The sequence below is a fragment of the Cervus canadensis genome, chromosome 29 (assembly GCF_019320065.1).
Source record: "Cervus canadensis isolate Bull #8, Minnesota chromosome 29, ASM1932006v1, whole genome shotgun sequence".
Lineage (NCBI taxonomy): Eukaryota > Metazoa > Chordata > Mammalia > Artiodactyla > Cervidae > Cervus > Cervus canadensis.
Window position 1 is genome coordinate 26,857,928 of NC_057414.1, and position 20,017 is coordinate 26,877,944.

Genomic DNA, 20,017 nt, shown 5'->3' on the forward strand with positions numbered 1-20,017 from the left:
CAAACCGAAAGATGCCTTCAGCTTCACTTTAGCCCAGATGAGACTTGAGTCATGGGGCCCAAAGGGAGGTGTCAGCAAAGAGTTGGGTTCAGTGTCAGAGGAGCTTCCTGATGGCAACTGTGGTATCGTGAAATGCCTCTTCAGCTTAAATCTGGCACTTCCCTTCCCTAGAAACTGAATATTCAACTGGACGGTGAAGTCTGGCAGATATCACCATGTGGTCCGGAATAAGTTAGCACAGCATGTTCTCATTCAATCATCCTCAAAGTCCAAGGAGTAGGCCCTATCTTGTCATTTCCATCTGAAGCCCAGAAACTGAGGATGGCAATGAATACATTGCCAAGGTCCTGTGTCTGGTTAAGTGGTAGGTGCAGGACTTGACCTCTGCAAAAGGTGGTACAGGTGGTGGTGTAGTCGCTAAGTCATGTCCCAGTCTTTGTGACCCCATGGACTATAGCCCACCGGGCTCCTCTGTCCATGGGGTTTCCAGGGCAAGAATACTGGAGTGAGTGGCCTCTGCAGAGGCCATGCTCTTAACCAGCAGGCAGCACTGCCCAGTCACATGGGGCTCCCTGCTCGCCTGAGAAGGAGCTGTCATTGTCTGGTCCATCCATGTCTCTTCTAGAGGGCCTCTGTCTTCGCCCTTCCCTCCTGGCTGCGGAGGAGAAGTTCATCCAAACAGTGAGCCGAGGCCCGAGGGCTCACCACCATCACACTGGATTCCTCTCCCTGCCCCTGGCCCCCAGCCTTTCCGATGGTGCTAAAAGTAGTGCTGACCAAATCAAGGGCTGTCCAGGGGCCAGGGCTATTTTGACTCTGTCCTCAGGAATCATCTGGTCTGAGGCGTGGACAAGCTGGACCGCTCCCACGAGCACTCAGATGGGGTGCCAGGAATATTCTGGCAACACACCTGTCCCCAAGGCCATGCCAAACCCTGCACTCACCCCCAGCCCCCAGCCTCCCCCACCTCCGCCACATGCTTCCTGAGATACCCATCCCGGGAGCCCTGGGGGAGGGGGGACGTGCACTGAAGGAGGATCAGGGCTTTGTGTCTGTATTTGTAAGAGAATAACCAGCCACTTTGGGGGACCCCGCCTCTCATCCCTTCCCATTAACTTAATCCGTGGATTTGTGACATCCACTGAGAATGGAGGCCCGCGCTGGAAGTCTCCTTAGAGACAGCAAACTTGATCTGTGGGAGGCTGAAGGATTTCCTTCTCTGGAGATCTTAATAGTGGAAGAAATTTGCCTCTGACAATAAGTCCTAGTGCAAAGCCCCTGCCTGGAAAGCCCGTACCCTCCATGACTAAGATGTCTTGGCCATTCTTCAAAGTCCAGCTGAAGCCCAGCTCCCCAGAGAAGGCTCCCCTGACTGCTCTGACCATCCAGTGTGTCCAGAAACACACTGCTTCCTTTTTTCTTTTTGGTTGCCCTGGGTCTTCACTGCTGCGGTGGGCTTTCTCTAGTTGCCGCAAGTGGGGGCTGCTCTTTGCTGCGGTGCACGGGCTTCTCACGGTGGCTTCTCTTGTTGCGGAGCACGGGCTCTGGGGCGTGGGCTTGAGGAGCTGCAGCACCCGGGCTCTAGAGCTCGGGCTCAGTAGTTGTGGCAACTGGGCTTAGCTGCTCTGTGGCCTGTGGGATCCTCCCAGCCTAGAGATCGAACCCATGCGCCCTGCGTTGGCAGGCAGATTCTTGCCCACTGCACCACCAGGGAAGTCCCCTACACACGCCTCTTTAATAGAGGCGTTCTTCTTTGGTTGAAGCCTTTCCCTCTTGGCTGTGGGCTCCACGGGCAGGTGTCTGTCACTTGGGCCGTAGCGGCTTCCCTGAGTTTGTGGTTGATGCGCCGGCATGGTTGGCAAGGCTCGGGGAACAAGTCAACCAGCTCCTTCCCTTACTGGTTCACTCATCTGTCTCATACACAAACACCGCATCTCCACGCCACCTGCTACCGGTCTGGACACTGGAGATGCGGTGTCTGATAAGACAGGTCCGTGCCTGAGCAAACTCCCAGAATAGGGGAGAGATCTGTCACGGTAGAGTGGGCTGAAGGCAGTTATTCAAGGGCCGCAGTGACTGACTTGCCCCGGGGAGCTGGGAGAGACCTCACAAAGGACTTGACCTGGGAGTGGTCTTTTGCAGAAGCTCAGAAAGGGGGGAGATGGAGTATTCCAGCAGGCGGACAGCATGTGCGAAGGTGTGAAGACGTGAAGGAGCTAGTAGGGCCCGGAAAGGCCAAAACGTCGCTCGGGTTTTTGCTGTATCCTCAGACCAGCTGCCGTGGATGACGCGGAGGCTGCTCGGCTTCTAATGAGGGCCACGGAGATTGAAACTCCACGGGGCAGGGGAGGAGGGCTCAGCCACCACCCCTCCACGGAGGGGGTCAGAGGACACGGAGTTCCTCCTCCTTTGCCGCTGAGGGCTACAGTCTCGTCCCCACCTCCCCCTGCTCCTTCCCTTTTAAATGGAATTGGCTCCTGCGACACCGCTGCGCTTTCCTTGTTAGAATCTTAACATTATGTGGCTCACAAGCCCCAGCTGCCCTGGCGAGGCAGACAGGGTCAGAGGTGTGAGTTAAAACAACACACGATACTGATTGCTCCAGCCGGGGGATGCTGAGGCCACCGAAGAGGTTGCTTTCCTTTGTCACTGATAATGAGCATTCCACCGAGGCTGTTGATCTCAAGCTCATCCCTCAGACAGCTTTAAGCACCTTGCCAGCATCATCCAGTAATAGGATGAAGAGCCATCTCTTGTTGAGCACTTTACAAGTACAATTTCATTTAATCATGACATGACTTTTTGATGTAGGGTAAAGCAATGGTCTGAAGATCTCACTGGTTGTCATGATAGAGCAAAACTCTGAGTCCTGGTCTTCGGGACATTGGAAGGCCCAAGCTCCAGTATCTCATACCACCTCAGTAAGGGGATGTTTCCAACCTGAGGACAGCTGGGCCCTCTACCCTAAGAGCCCCCAAACCTCTCCTAGCTGCCTGGGCAAGGCTTCAACCCATTCAGACTCTCATCACATTTATTGCCAGCCTGCCAGGTACCAGGTGGCATGCAGAAGCCTGAGAAAGACCAAAGACACACAGAACTGGTCATCCTGGGGCTCACCACCCTAACCCACGGCCACCCCCAAATTTCCCAGTCTTTAATGTGACCTGTTAAGCCTTCCCAATGCTCTGGCCAGCACCCCACTTCTCCTTCTAAGCTTCTCTGGTGCTTGTCACCCAAATCCCAGCATCTACTGCCTTGTGTCTGCTTCCTTTCACTGGGTGTAATTGTACGTCATTGACATCACAACGTCATTTGTGCATTATGTACATGTAGAGGGCACTGGGAATACATTAATAAGATGAATTAATAAGAGCTGGTCTTTGCCCTCATGAAGCACAGGTCGCGATACAGACAAGCATGGAATCAGCACAGGGACTGAAGGCCCTGGCCCCTGTCCTCACTCACTCACCCCCCTCCAAAGACACTGGCTGCATGTCGCAAAGTGGCAGTGTGCAGTGATGGGGGGAGCCCGGGCCACAGTCAGGAGAACCAAGTTCCAACTGATGCCACCATCTGGGGGGACAGTGGAGCTGGTTCTTCAGTTTCCTCATCTGTAAAGTGGGAAGAACAACCCCTAACCTGCCCCCTACTGAGTTTTAGTGAGGTGCTTTTATTAAGTGAAATTAGTGCATGAAAGCATGTCACAGGCTGTAAAATATTATACAAGTTGTAGCTGTCCTTATATTTGTCTTCTGTCTCCTAGGATGCCTACAGGAATCTGTGCACAGAGCAGATATTCAGTAAATGTCAGTTAGTGTAAATTAAACGGATTCATTCACCCCATTTTCCACCTTCTGAGAGTCCCCTGGGCTTTTGAGGCCACTGTAAATCCTGATACTGATGATGCTTGACCTACTTGCTTGGGGGTGGTCTGGAGGATGTGACGGTGCTGTGGAAGAGATCACTATTGAAATGTGCCAGCTCCTGGGGAACCACTTGGTCCCCCACCAAAGGGGGGCTGGGCTGAGGGTGGGTGGCCCTCCTTAGGCACAGAGCAGCCTCCTTCTTTCAGGGATACAAATGTTACCCTTTCACCTGTTTGGGCTTCCAAACCACTGAGGCTGCCTGCCTGGGACACTGCCTATGTCATGGGTATGGTCTCTAAGGGGACCAGGTTACCATGTGCCCACCCCTCACTAGCTCTTTGCCTCTCATTTCAGCACCCCTACCCCACGGAGGATGAGAAGAGGCAGATTGCAGCCCAGACAAACCTCACCCTCTTGCAAGTGAATAACTGGTGAGTTAGCATCACCTGCCCAGAGGCTCTCAAACCCAGGGGCCACTTGCTCGGCAGGGGGATGCACAGCAGGGGAAAAGGTGGGAGTGCCCAGCTCACTTCAGTCTCGGCCCAGCCACCGCACCAGCCTTTCCATGTTGGCTGGAAACAGAAAAGCTGAAATCCACACCTATAGCTTCATCTGCAGCTTCTCAGCGCCCTCTGCTGGGAAACTGTGTCAAGAACATCACGGAAAACTTGATGAATAGACACACAGGCCTGGCTGCATCCCAGGCCCCAAAAGCCTCCAGGGGTTATCTGGTCTCCTCACCACCTATGTAAACAGAGCTCAAGCTAAAACATTCTGCGGAGCTGGGAGCAGGAAGGAGGGAGGAGGCAACAGTCCTGACCCACAGGGCTCCCCGTGCTCCCTCCTCTGTGGCTGGCCGGGGTGTCACGGGAATCTCAGAGGGCAAGGTCTGGTGGGCGGGAGTGGACCCTTGGCTCCCCAGAGAGAGGTCAGAGGTTAGTGCTTTTGACTAAGGAGCTCTTCCTTCACGGTTCAGTCCTGACGGGTCTGCAGCAGATTCCCAGGCCTTCTCACACACATGTGCACCTGCACACAAGCTCACATGTACACATCCATGGGTGTGCACATGCACACACGGACACATACATGCATGTGCATACCCATATGTGCCCACGCATGCACAGACCTGCACGTGCAAAAATATGCTCACACCTGCACACATGTACACACACGTGTGTGTCCATGCACGTGTGTGCATGCACACAGGACATGTGCACATGTGTGTATGTGCATTCACACACATGCATGCATGTGTGCACATGCATATGCACATGTGTACTCACATGTGCACACATATGCTCACACCTGCGCACACACATTCCCGCCCCCCAGTGGTGGCTAACCTGTCTCCATCTGACCCCCGGGGCAGGTTCATCAATGCCCGAAGACGCATCCTGCAGCCTATGCTTGATGCCAGCAACCCCGACCCTGCCCCCAAAGCCAAGAAAATCAAGTCGCAGCACCGGCCCACCCAAAGATTTTGGCCCAACTCCATCGCCGCAGGGGTGCTGCAGCAGCAGGGCGGTGCCCCAGGGACAAACCCTGATGGTAAGGACTGGGCTGAGGGTACTCTAGACCCGGGGGTGGGGGGATGGCAGGGGGGCTCCTGAAGCTCCCACGGGTGCGGCTGCCCAGAGTCAAGGGTTGAACATCTACTCACTTGAGTGGCGGTGTCAGCTCTGTCACAATAGTTAACCCTCCTGGTCCCCACCGAAGGATGTACGTAAGCCTGAAAGAAGGGGATTTTTTTGGTATATATTTTAACAAGTCCAAAGCAATCTCACCAGGATGAGTGGGAGTCCACTGGTGGGCATCTGAGTCCACGGCTGCTCAGCAGAGCCCCTCTCCTCACTCCCACACCCACCCGAAGTCTCTTAGCACCAATCACTGTCTTCACAGTCCCCCAGGAGCCAGGGCCATCTATAAATACCGAGGCAGGCAGCTGGCTTGTGAACGGAGGCCAGGAAGAGTTTTGTTTTCCCAGCTTCTCCATCACACCCTCCGTATACACTTTTCTAATTGCCGGTCGCCTGGTGCACAATGAATAATTCAATGAGCCATGAGCCAGGCATTTTATAGCTTGGCATGTGAAGCTAGCTCTGTGTGGGAAGTGGAGTGGAGGTGTACACGTGTGCGTGCATACCTTCATGTATGCATGCATGTATATGGCTGTGAACCAGTTTCTATGTGGTGGGCAACAGTCTTATGAGGTAGAGTGGAAATCAATAGATTCTAAGCCAGACTCACCAGGGAGAGAAGCTCAGCAATATCATGCCTGACTGTGTTGCTTTGAGCTAATGACTCAACTGTCTGAGACTATTTCCTCCTCTTTCGAGTGGGGATGACAATACCTACTTACAGAATTCTTCGAAAGGCAACAGTGTCTGCCACACTTGCACCGAAGATGGCAGGAAGTGGTAACCAGGAGTGCTGCTGCCTGGGATGGGGCAAGGGGTGGCTGACAGGTGAATGGACGGGAAACTTCACACCAGGGAACTGTCCAGCGTAGGTGCTCACCACAACACCCACCGGGGCTCCTGGGCCTGATCCCGGCCTTCTTCTCTCCCGTAGGGTCCATCAACCTGGACAACCTGCAGTCCTTATCCTCCGACAACGCCACCATGGCCATGCAACAGGCTATGATGGCGGCACATGACGATTCACTGGACGGGACGGAAGAAGAGGAGGAGGATGAGATGGAAGAGGAGGAGGAAGAGGAACTGGAGGAGGAGGCGGACGAGCTGCAGACAACGAATGTCAGCGACCTGGGCTTGGAACACAGTGACTCCCTGGAGTAGCCGAGCCGCCCAGATGGCACTGGTCACCGAGAGGGAGAGGAGCGTCATCAGGAGGGCTTCGGAGTGGGGGGGAAGGGGACGGGGCGGGCAGCACAGAGGAAGTTGGGCCCTGGCTTCCCGGAATCAGTAGCTGGAGGAAATGCACAGGAAACACCCGCTCCTTCCCAACCACCAAGCTTCACCGAGAACCCCGGCCCCACTTCCCTAGGACTGCAGAGGACTCGGCGTGGCAGGGCCGGTCGAGCAGCCTGGACGGAGGGGCAGGAGTGAGATCTGGACTCACCGCATCCCTGAGGACAGAGGGCACCCACGGCGCCCCCCCACTGAAGGACCTGAGTCATTTACAAGCCCCGCGCTGGGACATGGGTCAGTGCTGTTCATGGAGTGAGCCTCTGCCAGGGAACCGAGTCAGGAGGAAAAGAGACAAAGTGGGTCTGGGCTCCACCTCCACGGGGTCCTCAGCTCTTTGAGAGACATTCAAGGGCAGGAGGGAACCGGAATGCATGACCCACGGCTGGAGGGAGAGGGGGCCAAGGCCTTACATCCTGTAGAATAAGATGGGACCTGGATCCTCTAGGGCTCCCCTCGGTCCTCCAAGGCCCATGGACTTGGTAGGGGGGGACGAGAGCCATTAGAGTCTTCTCTCTCTCTCTCTCTCTGTCTCCTGGAAATCAGTGGTAAGCTGGTGAGCTCAAATTATAGGAGGTTAAATGGAGGCCCTTCACCTGGGTTGGCTCCAGGACACAAGGAGATGGCAAGACCTGGGCTAGGAGCCATATCAAGGTGACTTTGGGGACCACAGCCGTCCCCAGGTGGTCAGTGGTGTCTTAGCCCAGATGTCCCAGCCCTGGGATGGAGCTCTCCAGACGTTCCACGCCTTCCATGGGCTGTTGGAGAGGGTGGAGCCAGGTTAGCTTGGCAGCCGTCCACCCCTCCCGCCCCTCGCCGTTGTCCCTCTGCCCCCAGGCTGGCTCCACCAGCCTTCATCCTCTCTTCTTCGCTCTATCCTTCCGAGAAGGCAGAAGAAACTTTGGAAAGAAGCATCCAGCCCAGGGGGAAGCCAGGGGTTGGAGAAGGTGCTAGCTACATCCCCCTTCCCATCAATATCCAAAGTGTGGGGGAGGTGCCCACCCACCCGCCTCACTGTTCCACACACCATCCCTACCACAGCCCTGGAGGAACCTGGGCTCTGCAAGGAGGAGGAGTCTTCCCACCATCTGCCCGGACACACAGCCCCCACCCCAACCCCCAGGCCCCCAGGATTGGCACCCCGCCCTCCTGTTCCCTCCCACCCCTACGGCTGTGAACCACAGGACTGATCACACGTGTGTTTTCCATTGAATTTAATTTAATGGACTTGCAGCTTCATTTGTCAGTTGTGCGTTGGCCATCTCCGGCAGCGGCAGGATGTGAGTTGGCTGCTGGGCTCAACTCGAGGGCCCCCTGCAGGGCCCTGTAAGGTGGAGCAAAAGGATGGTGGCTTTCCTGAGGTCTCCCTGAAATGAATGTATTTCTTCCCCCAAAAGAGCTGATATTTAATGTTTTAATAGGGATTTTTGAGAAACAAATAACCTTATTTATAATCTGGGTGATCCAATCATTTTTTTACTCCCTTTTGATGCCATAGGTAGAGGAAAGTCTAGCTTTTTTGGCGTGAGACTTTTGCAACGTGCAGTGGGATAAATTACATTTCCTGTTCTGCTTCATTTTTCTTGTTCATACACACACGCGCGTGCACACACACACACACATACACCCTTCCACTTATCACTTTGGACAGGCATCCCACCCCACACACTTGCACACACGTGCCCACACATCCTCCTCCCAGCCCCCCTCCACCTGCCTAATGTTATGCAACCTCTTCTGATGTATCCACCAAACCAGTACTGAATGTGGCCGAGTTTTCAGTAAACCTTATTACCTACTGTAATTCTGGTGTGTGATTCTCTTTTCATGTGGTTAAGGGTTAGGGGGACCCTGGACCAGAGGAAATTTGGAGGCGTCAGCATAACCCTTGTTCACTCGACTACCCATGAAAGGGACCAAGGAAGAGGGCTTTCTGGGTGTCCTCAGTTTGCCAATCTGGGGAGGAAGATGGCCAACTTTGGCACAATCACCGCAGAGGTATCTGCTCTAAGACAGAGAGCAGAAGACAGGCGGAGGCTCTGCACTGCCCTCTCCTGGCAGTCTGCTGTCACAGCAGGGGAGCTCAGAACTTGGTCCCCTCTTCCACCTCGCCCAGCCCTCAAAGACCCTTGCTTATCCCACCTCCATCCAAGCTGGTGCCACCACTGCCCATCCCCCCGCCTCACATGCCCCCCTCGCCCTATCCCCATGTGAAAGGCCCCAGGGATCAGGAAGGATGGGCAGTCTTGACTGCCACATTGAATCCAGGAGCTGTGTTCGGAAGGGAGCCTGCCCTTTGAACCCCAGAGTTCAGCGCTGTATTCCCTGGGGCAGGAAGAATTTGAGAGGCAGCTAATCTCCCTGACTGAGAGGCAGTCTTGTTACTTTCATCCTAGAGGTTTCCTTACCTGGGCCCTGTGCTGAGATGTCCCGGCATGGGTTTAGAATTCTTCGTTCCCATTGGCAAAGGCTGGCGAGTTCATGCTTAACTGTGGACACCCTCTGGCCAGGATGAAGATGGGAAAGGGGGAGATTCCAGAGGTGAAAGAGCAGGCAGCCGTTCCCTGGGTCCCCGCCCTCCCAGAACCGAAACCCTGGCCAGATCTGGAAAGTGCCACACAGACCCCACCTCTGGGCAGCAGAAAAAGCCTCCAAAGCCACAGGAAAATGACAGCTGGAACCTCACCCCTGAGAGCCAGGAAGATGGCTTTCAAAGCAGTGATTTCCAAGGAGCAAACTTTTTTCCCTCGTTCTGGTTAGTTTTTTAAATTATGAAAGTATGATAACACATTTACAGGAGACTTGGAAAATACAGAGCAAAGTTACATATAGTTCCACTGTATATGACAACTATTTTTTGAAGGAGATAAATTAAGATTTTTTTTAGTTGGAGTTAAGGAACTCACTCTTAAGATATAGCCAGCTTAGTCTAGGATGAACTCCATATTATACTTTGTTAAAATGGTTTCATAATGTGAATTAGTATATAAAAGCCTCTGAAAGGTCCTACAGGAAAGAAACCTGTTTAACATGTTCTCCAAATGTATTTATCTTTTGTTTTTCAAGTAATAGCTAATCAATCGTACTAGCATTGCACAAAATGCATTTTAGGAAACACACCGCTGAGAAATTATGTAATAGCCTGAGCCCAGCCTCTCCCACCCCTTCCTAAGTTTTTCTCTCAAGTTCTACCATCTTTTATACAAAGCAGCTAACTAAAAAGTCGTCTCCTAAATCATCTGAGACGTGGGTGGTTGTGTTGTGACAAGGCAGCAACCTCTGTCTGCGCCAGACCCCAACCCTATCCAACCCACGGAGATGTCTCGAAGTCCATGTGGAAAGAAGAGAGATGGGACAACGTGGGGTGGGGATGAGGAAGATCTCCTTTATCCTCAAGACGGAGCTGTGATATCCAGGCCCTGGGAAACGTTCAGACTGACTTCTGGCACCAACCCCCCAAACCCATCAGGGATGACCTGATTGGAGCTTCCTGCCCAAGGAAGTTCATGACTAGAGCGTAACTTCCTGGACCGTGTGACCTCTCTGCTGCCTTGCATGTGACCAGATGAGGGCAGTGACTGTCACAACACAGCCAGCACGGACTCATTCAATCAAGTATTAACTGGGCACCACTCTGTCCCAGGCAGTTTTAGATACTGAGACTACCGCTGAGATCAACGAAGACACAGTTCTTGCCTTCAGGGAATTCACACTCTAGGGGAAGATTGAGACTGAAAGAGAACTCATCATAACCTCATAATGGTTGAGCTATGACCATATCCTAGACAACAACCTCCAACTTGATCATTCAGAGCCGCAAACAGGAGACACTTAGGTCAAATCCAGCTTACAGTCCTGTTTTGTTTGGACCATGCATTGTTTTGGAAAATTTGGGGGCCAACATTTAAGTCAGAAGTTTGCACATAAAATGCAGATTCCTGATTTCTCTCGAAAAATCGAGCAAACAGGCAACTTAGGACCTAGATTCCCACCCAGCCACAGCTGACGGTAGTTGAGTCACTGCAGCCCCTGACAGTGTGGCCTCCAGGCTGTCGTGACATTGGCCACTCCCGGGGTCTCCCAATGCGGAGCTTGAGGGTCAGCTGTTAGCTACTGGGCTGCCATTCTTTGGTTGGCTCATTGGCTAATTATGTTTTCTCCTCTCTTTTTTCCTTTTTTTTGCCTTTCCCTCCAATATTTGAGCAGTTGTCTTTGAAAAGGAAAATCGGGGCTTCCCTGGTGGTCCAGTGGTTAAGACTCTGAGCTTCCAATGCAGGGGGTATACGTTCCATCCCTGCTTGGGGATCTAAGATCCCACATGACCTGCAGCCAAAAAAATAACAACAATAAATTTTTTAGTTAAAAAATAAATAAAAAGGAAAACATATCTCTATACCCATTGTTCCATCCAGAGTGAGAAAGCAAGATAATCCAAGAGGGCGCTGCATTAAGAAAAAAAAAATGGGAAGAATATATTTGCCTATGGAAGAGAAGAATCTCCTCCCTTTAACTGCAGAGGTACCTGTGTCTTATAACCAAATGCCTTCAGTACTGTGACCTGTTTGCCTGACCTACAGAGGGAGTCGTGAGCCTTGGGGCATAAAAGCTACCAGGGTTGCTTGTGCTATATGCAGAACAGGTTGCACAACAACTGGATCGTTCCCAGATTCTGATCAAGATGCTGAAGACTTTGAGAAACACCGCTCTCAGAAAATCGCTCTCAGTTGTCTTTTAGGAGTGCCTTGCTTTATAGCTGCTCCCATGAATTTCCTTCTGCTAAACACACTACAACCCCCGAGCCTGTTACATCATTCAGTGAGCATTCAAGGATGGCTACTATGTGCCTGGCATCGAATGAGGGACAGAGGGTGATTCAACTCTGCAGAGCATCCCGGGGCAAGGGTCACAGGGGACTGGTAGAAAGAAGGCCGATAGCATCAGACTCCACACGTTTTTATGCGCTCGTGTGCTCAGTCGCTCAGTCACATCTGATTCTTTGCAACCCCATGGACTGTAGCCCTCTAGGCTCCTCTGTCCCTGGGATGTCCCAGGCAAGAATATGGGAGTGGGATGCCATTTCCTTCTCCAGGGCATCTTCCTGACCCAGGGATCAAATCTGCATCTCTTGCGTCTTCTGCATTGGCAGGCGGATTCTTAACCACTGGGCCACCTGGGAAGCCTCATATGTTTCCATATTTCTATGGTGGTGTCTTATTTTTATCCCTCAGACCAGGCAGATTTTTTTTTTTTGGCTGCACCATGAAGCTTGGGAATCTTAGTTCCCCCTTCAGGGATCAGAACCCCGAGTCCCCTGCAGGGGAAGCATGAAGTCTTAACCACTGGATGGCCAGGGAAGTCCCCAGGCCAATTTTATTATACCACTGTCAAGTATACCTTACACTTTTATATTTCTCAGCCTCTCTCTGGGCCAATCTCATTTAGCCCCTTCACAAATTAAATGCATCTCATTAAACCAAACCCATTTAGGACAATGCCCTTCAGGTGTGTGCATCTTAGTACATCTTTCATTTTAAGACAAGTGTTTGATTTATTTTTCATCTCATTACACTCTTTAAAATTATGTGCATCTCATTACTCAGTGCACTGAGACGACTTATTTCAGGTGTAGACATTACACCCAGTATTATCAGGCAAGAATTTTTTTTTTTCATTTCATTACAAGCCTGACAATTTATGTACATCTCATTACAATCAGCCGTTTAAGACAATTCCCTTCAGTTGTGTACATCTCATTATACCTTTTCATTTTCAGATTTTTTTTTCATCTTATTACACCCAAGCATTATCCAGAGCACTCACATCAGGTATGTAGTTTTCTCATCCACCTGTTCTTTTGTGAATTTCTGGGTGGTTGTTCCCCCAATGGTACTGCAACATTTTTATGACATCAGACTCATGGAAGGCCAGCTCTGCCCACCTGCGGGCCTCCCATGGCTCCTCTGCAGCCAAGGAAGAACACTGGATTTCCCAGGATTCGGGGGAGACCCTGGCAATACCCACCTTCACACACAGGGACCATCTAAACTCACTTCCTCACTGGTACAGAGAGAAAGCGAGAAGGGACGGTCGCTATGTTCGCCTTCAGTGGATCTTCTATACTGTCTTACAGACAACAGTACCTCGGGTCCCCAGCGTCTCCTGGGGGTGCTGCTCCTCTGTCGGGAGCCCCCACCCTGCCAGAGAAGCTGAGACCACATCACCACCCAGGCCCCCAGCAGCCAGGCTTCTCCATACTTCCTGCTGCCCTTTTGACTGTATGGTGCTCTGTATCCACATGGGGTCAACATTTTGGAAGGAAATGAAATAACCCAGCACTCTTGGGATGAAATTCCCTAGTACCTCCCAGCCCAAGGCCATCTTCATCTCTGACCCCCTCAACTCCCACCCTTGGGCTACTCTGCTGAGTAGTAGAATTGCTGAGGGGGCACCTTAGAATTGCTGAGCAGGTTTTTGGAGGTGTAGGCACCCCTGTTCTATTCTCGATCTGCTAGAGCAGACCCTCCAACGGTGGGGCCGAGGTCAGTGCATTTTCAATAGCAACCCAGAGATGCCGAATCACTGTCTCACCCAAGCCTGGTTTCAGAAAAAGTTCAGTGGCCAGTCGCTCTGAGCTTGAAAGAGCCTTGTGACCCTCAGAACCGTCCCCTCCAGGGGTCTTTGCAGGTGACAAGGATCCAAGCCTAGAGTGAAAACAATCGTTTCTCAGTCCTGGAAAGGGAACTAAAGGTCATTAAACCCAACTTTCTCACCCTCTGTGGGAACCCCATCCACAGCATTGTAAATTGTCATCCACCTTTACCATCCACATCCAGCGAGGGAACCCAGTGTCTCCCAGTGATCCCGGTAACCTCCACCCTGCTAGCTGAGAGCTGCCCTCTGGCGGCAGGGGGAGGAAGCGGCGGTCTCCAGGCTTACCTCCTATGAGAGAGATTGCAATGCCTCTCCCCAACCTCTAGAGTGAAAGTTGTGTCGGACTCTTTGCGACCGCGTGGACTATACAGTCCTTGGAATTCTCCAGGCAAAAATACGGGAGTGGGTTACCATTGCCTTCTCCAGGGGATCTTCCCAACCCAGGATCGAATCCAAGTCTCCCTCATTGCAGATGATTCTTTACCAGCTGAGCCACCAAGGAAGCCCAAGAATCTGCCACAATGCAGGAGACACTGGTTCCATCCCCAGGTGGGGAAGATCCGCTGGAGAAGGGATAAGCTACCCACTCCTGTATTCTTGAGAAATCAGAACATGATCCAGCTCTTTGCTTGTCTCCTTATGCAGGAGAGCTCGGAGGCCACAGGTTCTAGAATCAGATGGGCCACCACTAAGCAGGATTTAGGGAGCATAAAGGTTGAGGTGGGGCTGATTTTGGGGGAACAGGCCACACCCTGTATTGTTTTGGTCTTGTTTTCAGGTCTTCTGTGACCACTGGATTGAAAAAATGATGAGGCTCAAGAGGCCCTAGGGCTCAGTTCTTTCTCTTACGTTTCTTGAAGTTTACCAGCAAAAATAAAAGTCACAATTTATCAAGCACTTTGCCTATATGCTATATACTGTAAATGATTCAAAACAACCCTGAGAGAATTACTGGGATTATTGCTAATATTAATATTCCCATTTCTAAAATAAGGAGATGTGTGCATGCTAAATCACTTCAGTCATGTCCGACTCATTGCAACTCCATGAACTGTAGCCCGCCGGCTCCTCTGTCCATGGGATTCTCCAGGCAAGAATACTGGAGTGGGTTGCCATGCCCTCCTCCAGGGGATCTTCCTGACCCAGGGATCAAACCCATGTCTCTTATGTCTCCTGCATTGGCAGATGGGTTCTTTACCACCAGCACCACCTGGGAAGCCCCAAAATAAGGAGATAGAGAAATTAAATTTCTCAAAAATTATTCAAAAAATATGTAGTAGAGCTGGATTTGACCCCAACCCTCAAACCCACACTCCTTGATTGAGATAATTTGCCTCCTGAGATTTGGCCTGACCAGGGCTGAGCTTCAAGGCCAAGGGAGGAGACTCCTCTGGTCCCTGAATTCCTTGGAGGTCCATGTATCCCTGCATCTGCCTTTGCTTTCCTCCTCTTGGTTTCCAAGATGAAACAGCCTTCAAAGACATGGGGTCCAGGACTTCCCTGGTAGTCCAGTGGTTAAGACTCTGTGCTTCCAATGCAGGAGGCGCTGGTTCAATCCCTGGTTGGGGAACTAAGATTTCACATGGTGCACAGTGCAGCCAAAGAAGTTTAAAGAAGTAGGATCCAAACCTTAGCTGCTTCTCCTGCAACAGATCATCTGCCCACTAGTCCACTGGCTCCCACTGGAACCATTTACATTTGGGAGGAGGGGCAGGACATAAACCCTTAAGAAATTTCTCTGCACACTTTTCTAGTAGAGATGGATGCGCAAGATCAGTGATCTGAGTGATGACCGCAGACCTCCCTCCCTCACTTCCAGCCTCTGTAGATAATGCCCCCCTCCCCTGCCCCTGTTCTGTTCAGAGGGCAAGGCCAGACTCCTGGGTTTTTTAGGCTGGAATACCGAGGGCTTCCCTGCTGGCTCGTCAGTCAAGAATCCACCTGCAATGCAGGAGACCCAGGTACGATCCCTGAATCTAGAAGATCCCCTGAAGGAGGAAATGGCAACCCACTCCAGTATTCTTGCCTGGGAAATCCCATGGACAGAGGAGCCTGGTGGGCTACAGTCCATGGCGTTGCAAAGAGTCAGACACAACCGAGGGGCCGAGCATGCACGCACTGAGGGTAAAACCAGGTTGAAAGATGGAAGAAGGACAAAGAGACAGGAGCTTGTCTCTGGGACAGAGAATGGAGCACGGAGCCTAGACGAAGTGGGGGAGGCTGCCGAGAGCAGAGGGCAGGCCCGGGGACCCCAACATGGTCAGGTCTGGAATGCTCTAATCGGAAAAACAAAATGGTTCTGTTCAAGGAGGAGAGGAGAGAGAAGTGGAAATACATGGGACTGGAGGACAGACCCCTGGCCTTTCACTGACTCCCCTCTCTGGTTCTGTGATTCATTTTCCTGTTCTCCGGCAGTTGGAGAGTGAAGAGAGAACCAAGACGGGGACTTAGGATAGAGGAAGGAGAGAGAGGGAGGGAAGGGGAGAGAGATGGGGACTAGATGTGCTTGTGTCTCTGGGGTTTTTCAGACAAAGCTATTATCAAAATGCCAACCAGCTCCTGCCTGGCCTATTTGCATATTCCATGCTGTGCTCTTTGAAGCAGGATGAATATGCATGAGGGCCTGGGTGGGGGTGTGGAGCTGCAGGGCTGTGAGCTAAGGTGGCTCATTGTTCTTTTAAAAGAAAGGCATTAATATGAAGCCAAGCACCTTCCTGGTCAGCAGAGTGGCCTCTGCATCCGCCTCTCTGGTGAAGAGAGGAAGAGAGCAAAGCTGAGGCTCAGACAGAAAGCCTAAGGACTCTCCTCTCATCCTCCCAAGAAAAGAAATAATCAGGCCCCAACAAGAATGAGAGTGTATCTTCTCCAAGAGCAGCATCTAATTATTCTCCCCTCCACGCATACTAATCATGGAGGCTGGCCCTGGTGAGAGTCACCTCTCCTGGCTCTCTTAGAGATGAGGCCCCCCATCTCCCAATTCAGGCTTCTGCTGAAGAAGGGTGGGCCCCGGTGCCCCCTGCTCCTGGCCTTCGGTGAGACGAAGTGCTCTGCATAACAGGGCCTTAGGAGGAGTCCCTAGGACACAGTGGTACTCAAAGGCCACAGAACAGACTCATCACATCCATTGGGACTTGGCTCATCATTCATCCTAAGACATCCAGAGGAGCGCACCTTCTTGGATTTTTTGCATCTCTTGCCTGACCTCTAAGTGAAGACAGTTCTAGTCCAGATAATACTCCAGTGCATAGGCAAAAGGTTTATTTCATTTAAAAAATCCAATTTATCCCACAAAACATATTGCCCCAACACCCTTCCCTTTGGGCTTTCTTTTTGAGATACCCCATCTGTCTCCCACACTGAAGCAGAGGCACAAGATGAGGGAGTGTGTGGACAGTCCATGTGGACAATAGCTTGTCCTCACAGGGTCATTGTGGCTCAGCTGGTAAAGAATCCACCTGCAATGCAGGAGACCTAGGTTCGATTCCTGGGTTTGCAAGAACCTCTGGGGAAGGGAAAGGCTACCCACTCCAGTATTGTGGCCTGGAGAATTCCATGGACTGTATAGTCCATGGGGTCACAAAAAGTTGGACACGATTGAGCAAATTTCACTTTCACAGGATCATTTGTTTCAACTCTACACAACTGAAGGCTGGGGTCAGGCCCCACAGGGACATTTCCTCACCAAGGCTGGATCAGATTAGGCTTCGCAAACCCACATGGAGGCCTTTAGTTGATGGAGACAAGCCTTGGTAAAGGAGCCCGCTGGCCAGACCAAGTCCTACCTGCCCAGGAGGGCACTCTGCAGGACTTGGCTGCCCAGTGCCCTGGCTGAGTGTGGACACCCTAGGTGGACTTGAGTTTTGCCGTCCAAACTGACTGGGGCCTGAAGAATCATCTGCCCTGGGACGACTCCTGAAAGATGAGGAGAGGAGAAGTGGTCACATGTGCAGTCACGTGTTAATCACACTGTTCACACTTTCCGGGTTCAGTCTTTGAGAGTCAGGGTTCCAGCAACTCTGAAAGTGTCTCTGAACTTAACACAAACACCAACTGCCTGGAAATCGCACTAAACTGCAGCTTCCAGGGACTTTCCTGGCAGTCCAGGGATTAAGACTCCAGGCTTCCACGGCTGAGGGGACGGGTTTGATCCCTGGTCAGGGAAACTAAGACCCCATGTACCTCCTGGCATGGTGAAAAGGAAAAAACCTGCAGCTTCTGACGGGGGTAGAGGATGGGTGGGTGGGGGATTGGGATCTGAGTTCTTTACATTTGTAATAAATTCCTAGACGTTGTCTCTGCTGCTGGGCTGGGCCCCACGGGTTGAGGAGCAAGGACAGAGGAAAGAGTGATGCAAAACCAGAGGCCATGAATCTACCTTCCCGCTCAGCTCCTGATGTGGACCACAGGCGAGAAACGGCAGTCACTGCTCCCACCCCTCCTCCTAGACTCACCTCCTCGGAGATGGAGCATCTCCTTGACACTTGAGATTTATTTTTAACTGCCAGCAGCTTTGATTAGCTTGTCACTGCTGCCTCAGACACCTGCTGGCAGGATAAATTGGGGGAAAGGAGTGGCTGACCCAGATATGACAAATCCTAGGCGGGAAGGCAGGCTCCGGGGGAATTCACTGCTCCCTCAGAGCTGGCCATGCGTGCACGGTGCTAAGGACCTCACCCTGCCCGTGGCCTTTGCCCCGTGACCTTGGCACCAGGGGACGCAGAGCCGCAGGTGTCCCTTTTGTCAGAGCTGAGCCTGAGCATCTGTACAACTACCTCATGCTGTTTCCATTTTCCTACCTCATGCTGTGGCCAGGGCGCTGTCCACGTGGAAGCCCTGCTCTGTGTGGATGCCTGAGTTGGAGAGCTGCCGGCAGTGGGGCGGTTTCCCCGGTGGGTCCCCCCTCACCCCCAGGGGAGATTGCTACTGCTCTGTAGCAGAGCTCCTAGAGAAGCTGAGCCCCATGGAATGAGAGATAGAGTACCAAGGATGCCCTCTATTGTCACCTGCGTCCATCTGTGACCTTCTGTGGAGATGCCCGTGTGATGAAGCACAGCTTTCCGTGTGGCATACAAACGCCAACTCCTAAGGAGGGGTGGAGATCTAGGTACACAAGAGGCCGAGGTACCGAGCTGACTCCACCACTTTGAGCGTCTCTGCTTCTTGGTCTCTCATCCGTCTCTCAGGGCAATGCTGAGACGCAAGATAATTTGTCAAGGTGATTATGGCAGGTACATAGCAAGTACTTGAGGAAAGTTTTTAAAGACAGAAATGAAATTGTGCAATTTGCAGAGAGGTGGATGGACCTAGGGATTGTCATACAGAGAGAAGTCAGAAAAACAAGTATCTTACATTAATGCATACATGTGGAATCTAGGGAAAATGGTGCAGGTGAACCTATTCATTGCAAAGCAGAAATGGAGACGCAGATGTAGAGAACCAATGGATGGACACCAATGGGGGAGAAGGGTTGGGAAGGACTGGGAGGTTAGGGTTGACATATATACACTGCTGTGTATGAAGCGGATGGCTGGTAAGGACCTACTGTATAGCACGGGGTGGGGGTAAAAGTCCTGTTTGTAGGACATATATTAAGTTAGCCTTAAAAATGCATTCCAATACATATTAGGTACAAATGCTGTTTGATTCCACTTATACGAGGTACCTTGAATAGTCAAATTCATGGAGTCAGAAAGTACACCAGTAGAAGCCAGGGGGCAGGGGCTGGGAAGGGGGGCGCGGAAATGAGGAGTTGTGTTTAATGGGGACAATTTCAGTTTAGGAAGGTGAAAACACTGGGGAGTTGGATGACGGTGGTGAGAGCCGCACAACAACATATTGAACTATAGTAGGTTTTATATGACACGACTTTTACCACAATAAAAAAGGATTTTTTTTTAAAAGATGGGACTGGGGGAATCCACAGAATTAGGACCATTCAAACCAGAAGATGGAAGCCGGCAGTTCAAGTTGTGCCGAAGTGGAGCCCCTTCCAGACACAAGGACAGCTTTCACCTGCCGGCAGGTCGTGGCTGGCAGCTGCCTGTCACCGATGCCGGGGATAGCATGTGGGAGGCGAGGGCCGTGGGGAGGTGGGGAGGACACAGACAGCCAGAGGACACCAGGGGTCAGAAGGGGCGGTCAGGAAGGCAGCCGCAGCCGCCCGCACCGAGAGAGCCAGCAGAGCTCAAGCCCTCCAGCCCTCAGACCTCGGGGTGTCCACCCGGCCATCCCAACAGGAGGCATCAGAGCCGCCCTGCTTCCCGCTAAGCCTCACTCTCCATCTGCTAACTTCCCAGTCTCCTCCCCAACCAGTACTTCACATAGCACCTTGTGGGGCTCCCTCTGGAACTGTCAAGCAACGACATCTTAGGAGTCTGTGGACGGCCTCCTCCCTGTCTGGACAATGGCAGCCCCACCACGACCCACCAAAGCGCACAAGAGGTACCACCCCATCCCCTAACGCCCCACCGCTGCCGTGGGCCAGAAGCCTTGCCTGGAGGCAGCGACAGGTCCGTTCTCTGGAGGTTTGTACCAGAGCGCCGAGGGATACCACACGCCAAAGCACATGAAGCA

At 52.0% G+C, this 20,017-nt stretch overlaps 1 protein-coding gene across 2 annotated transcripts in view; it reads left to right on the forward strand.

Moving 5' to 3' along the window:
• PKNOX2 (PBX/knotted 1 homeobox 2) overlaps nt 1-8,595 on the forward strand; it is a 289,557-nt gene extending 280,962 nt beyond the window's left edge. For both annotated transcript variants that reach the window (XM_043451879.1, XM_043451881.1), the window contains 3 exons: nt 4,221-4,297; nt 5,236-5,414; nt 6,438-8,595. In XM_043451879.1, coding sequence (XP_043307814.1) covers nt 4,221-4,297; nt 5,236-5,414; nt 6,438-6,664 — 483 coding nt within the window. In that variant the 3' untranslated portion in view covers nt 6,665-8,595. The remainder of the gene's footprint in view (nt 1-4,220; nt 4,298-5,235; nt 5,415-6,437) is intronic.
• Nucleotides 8,596-20,017: the final 11,422 nt, after the last annotated feature.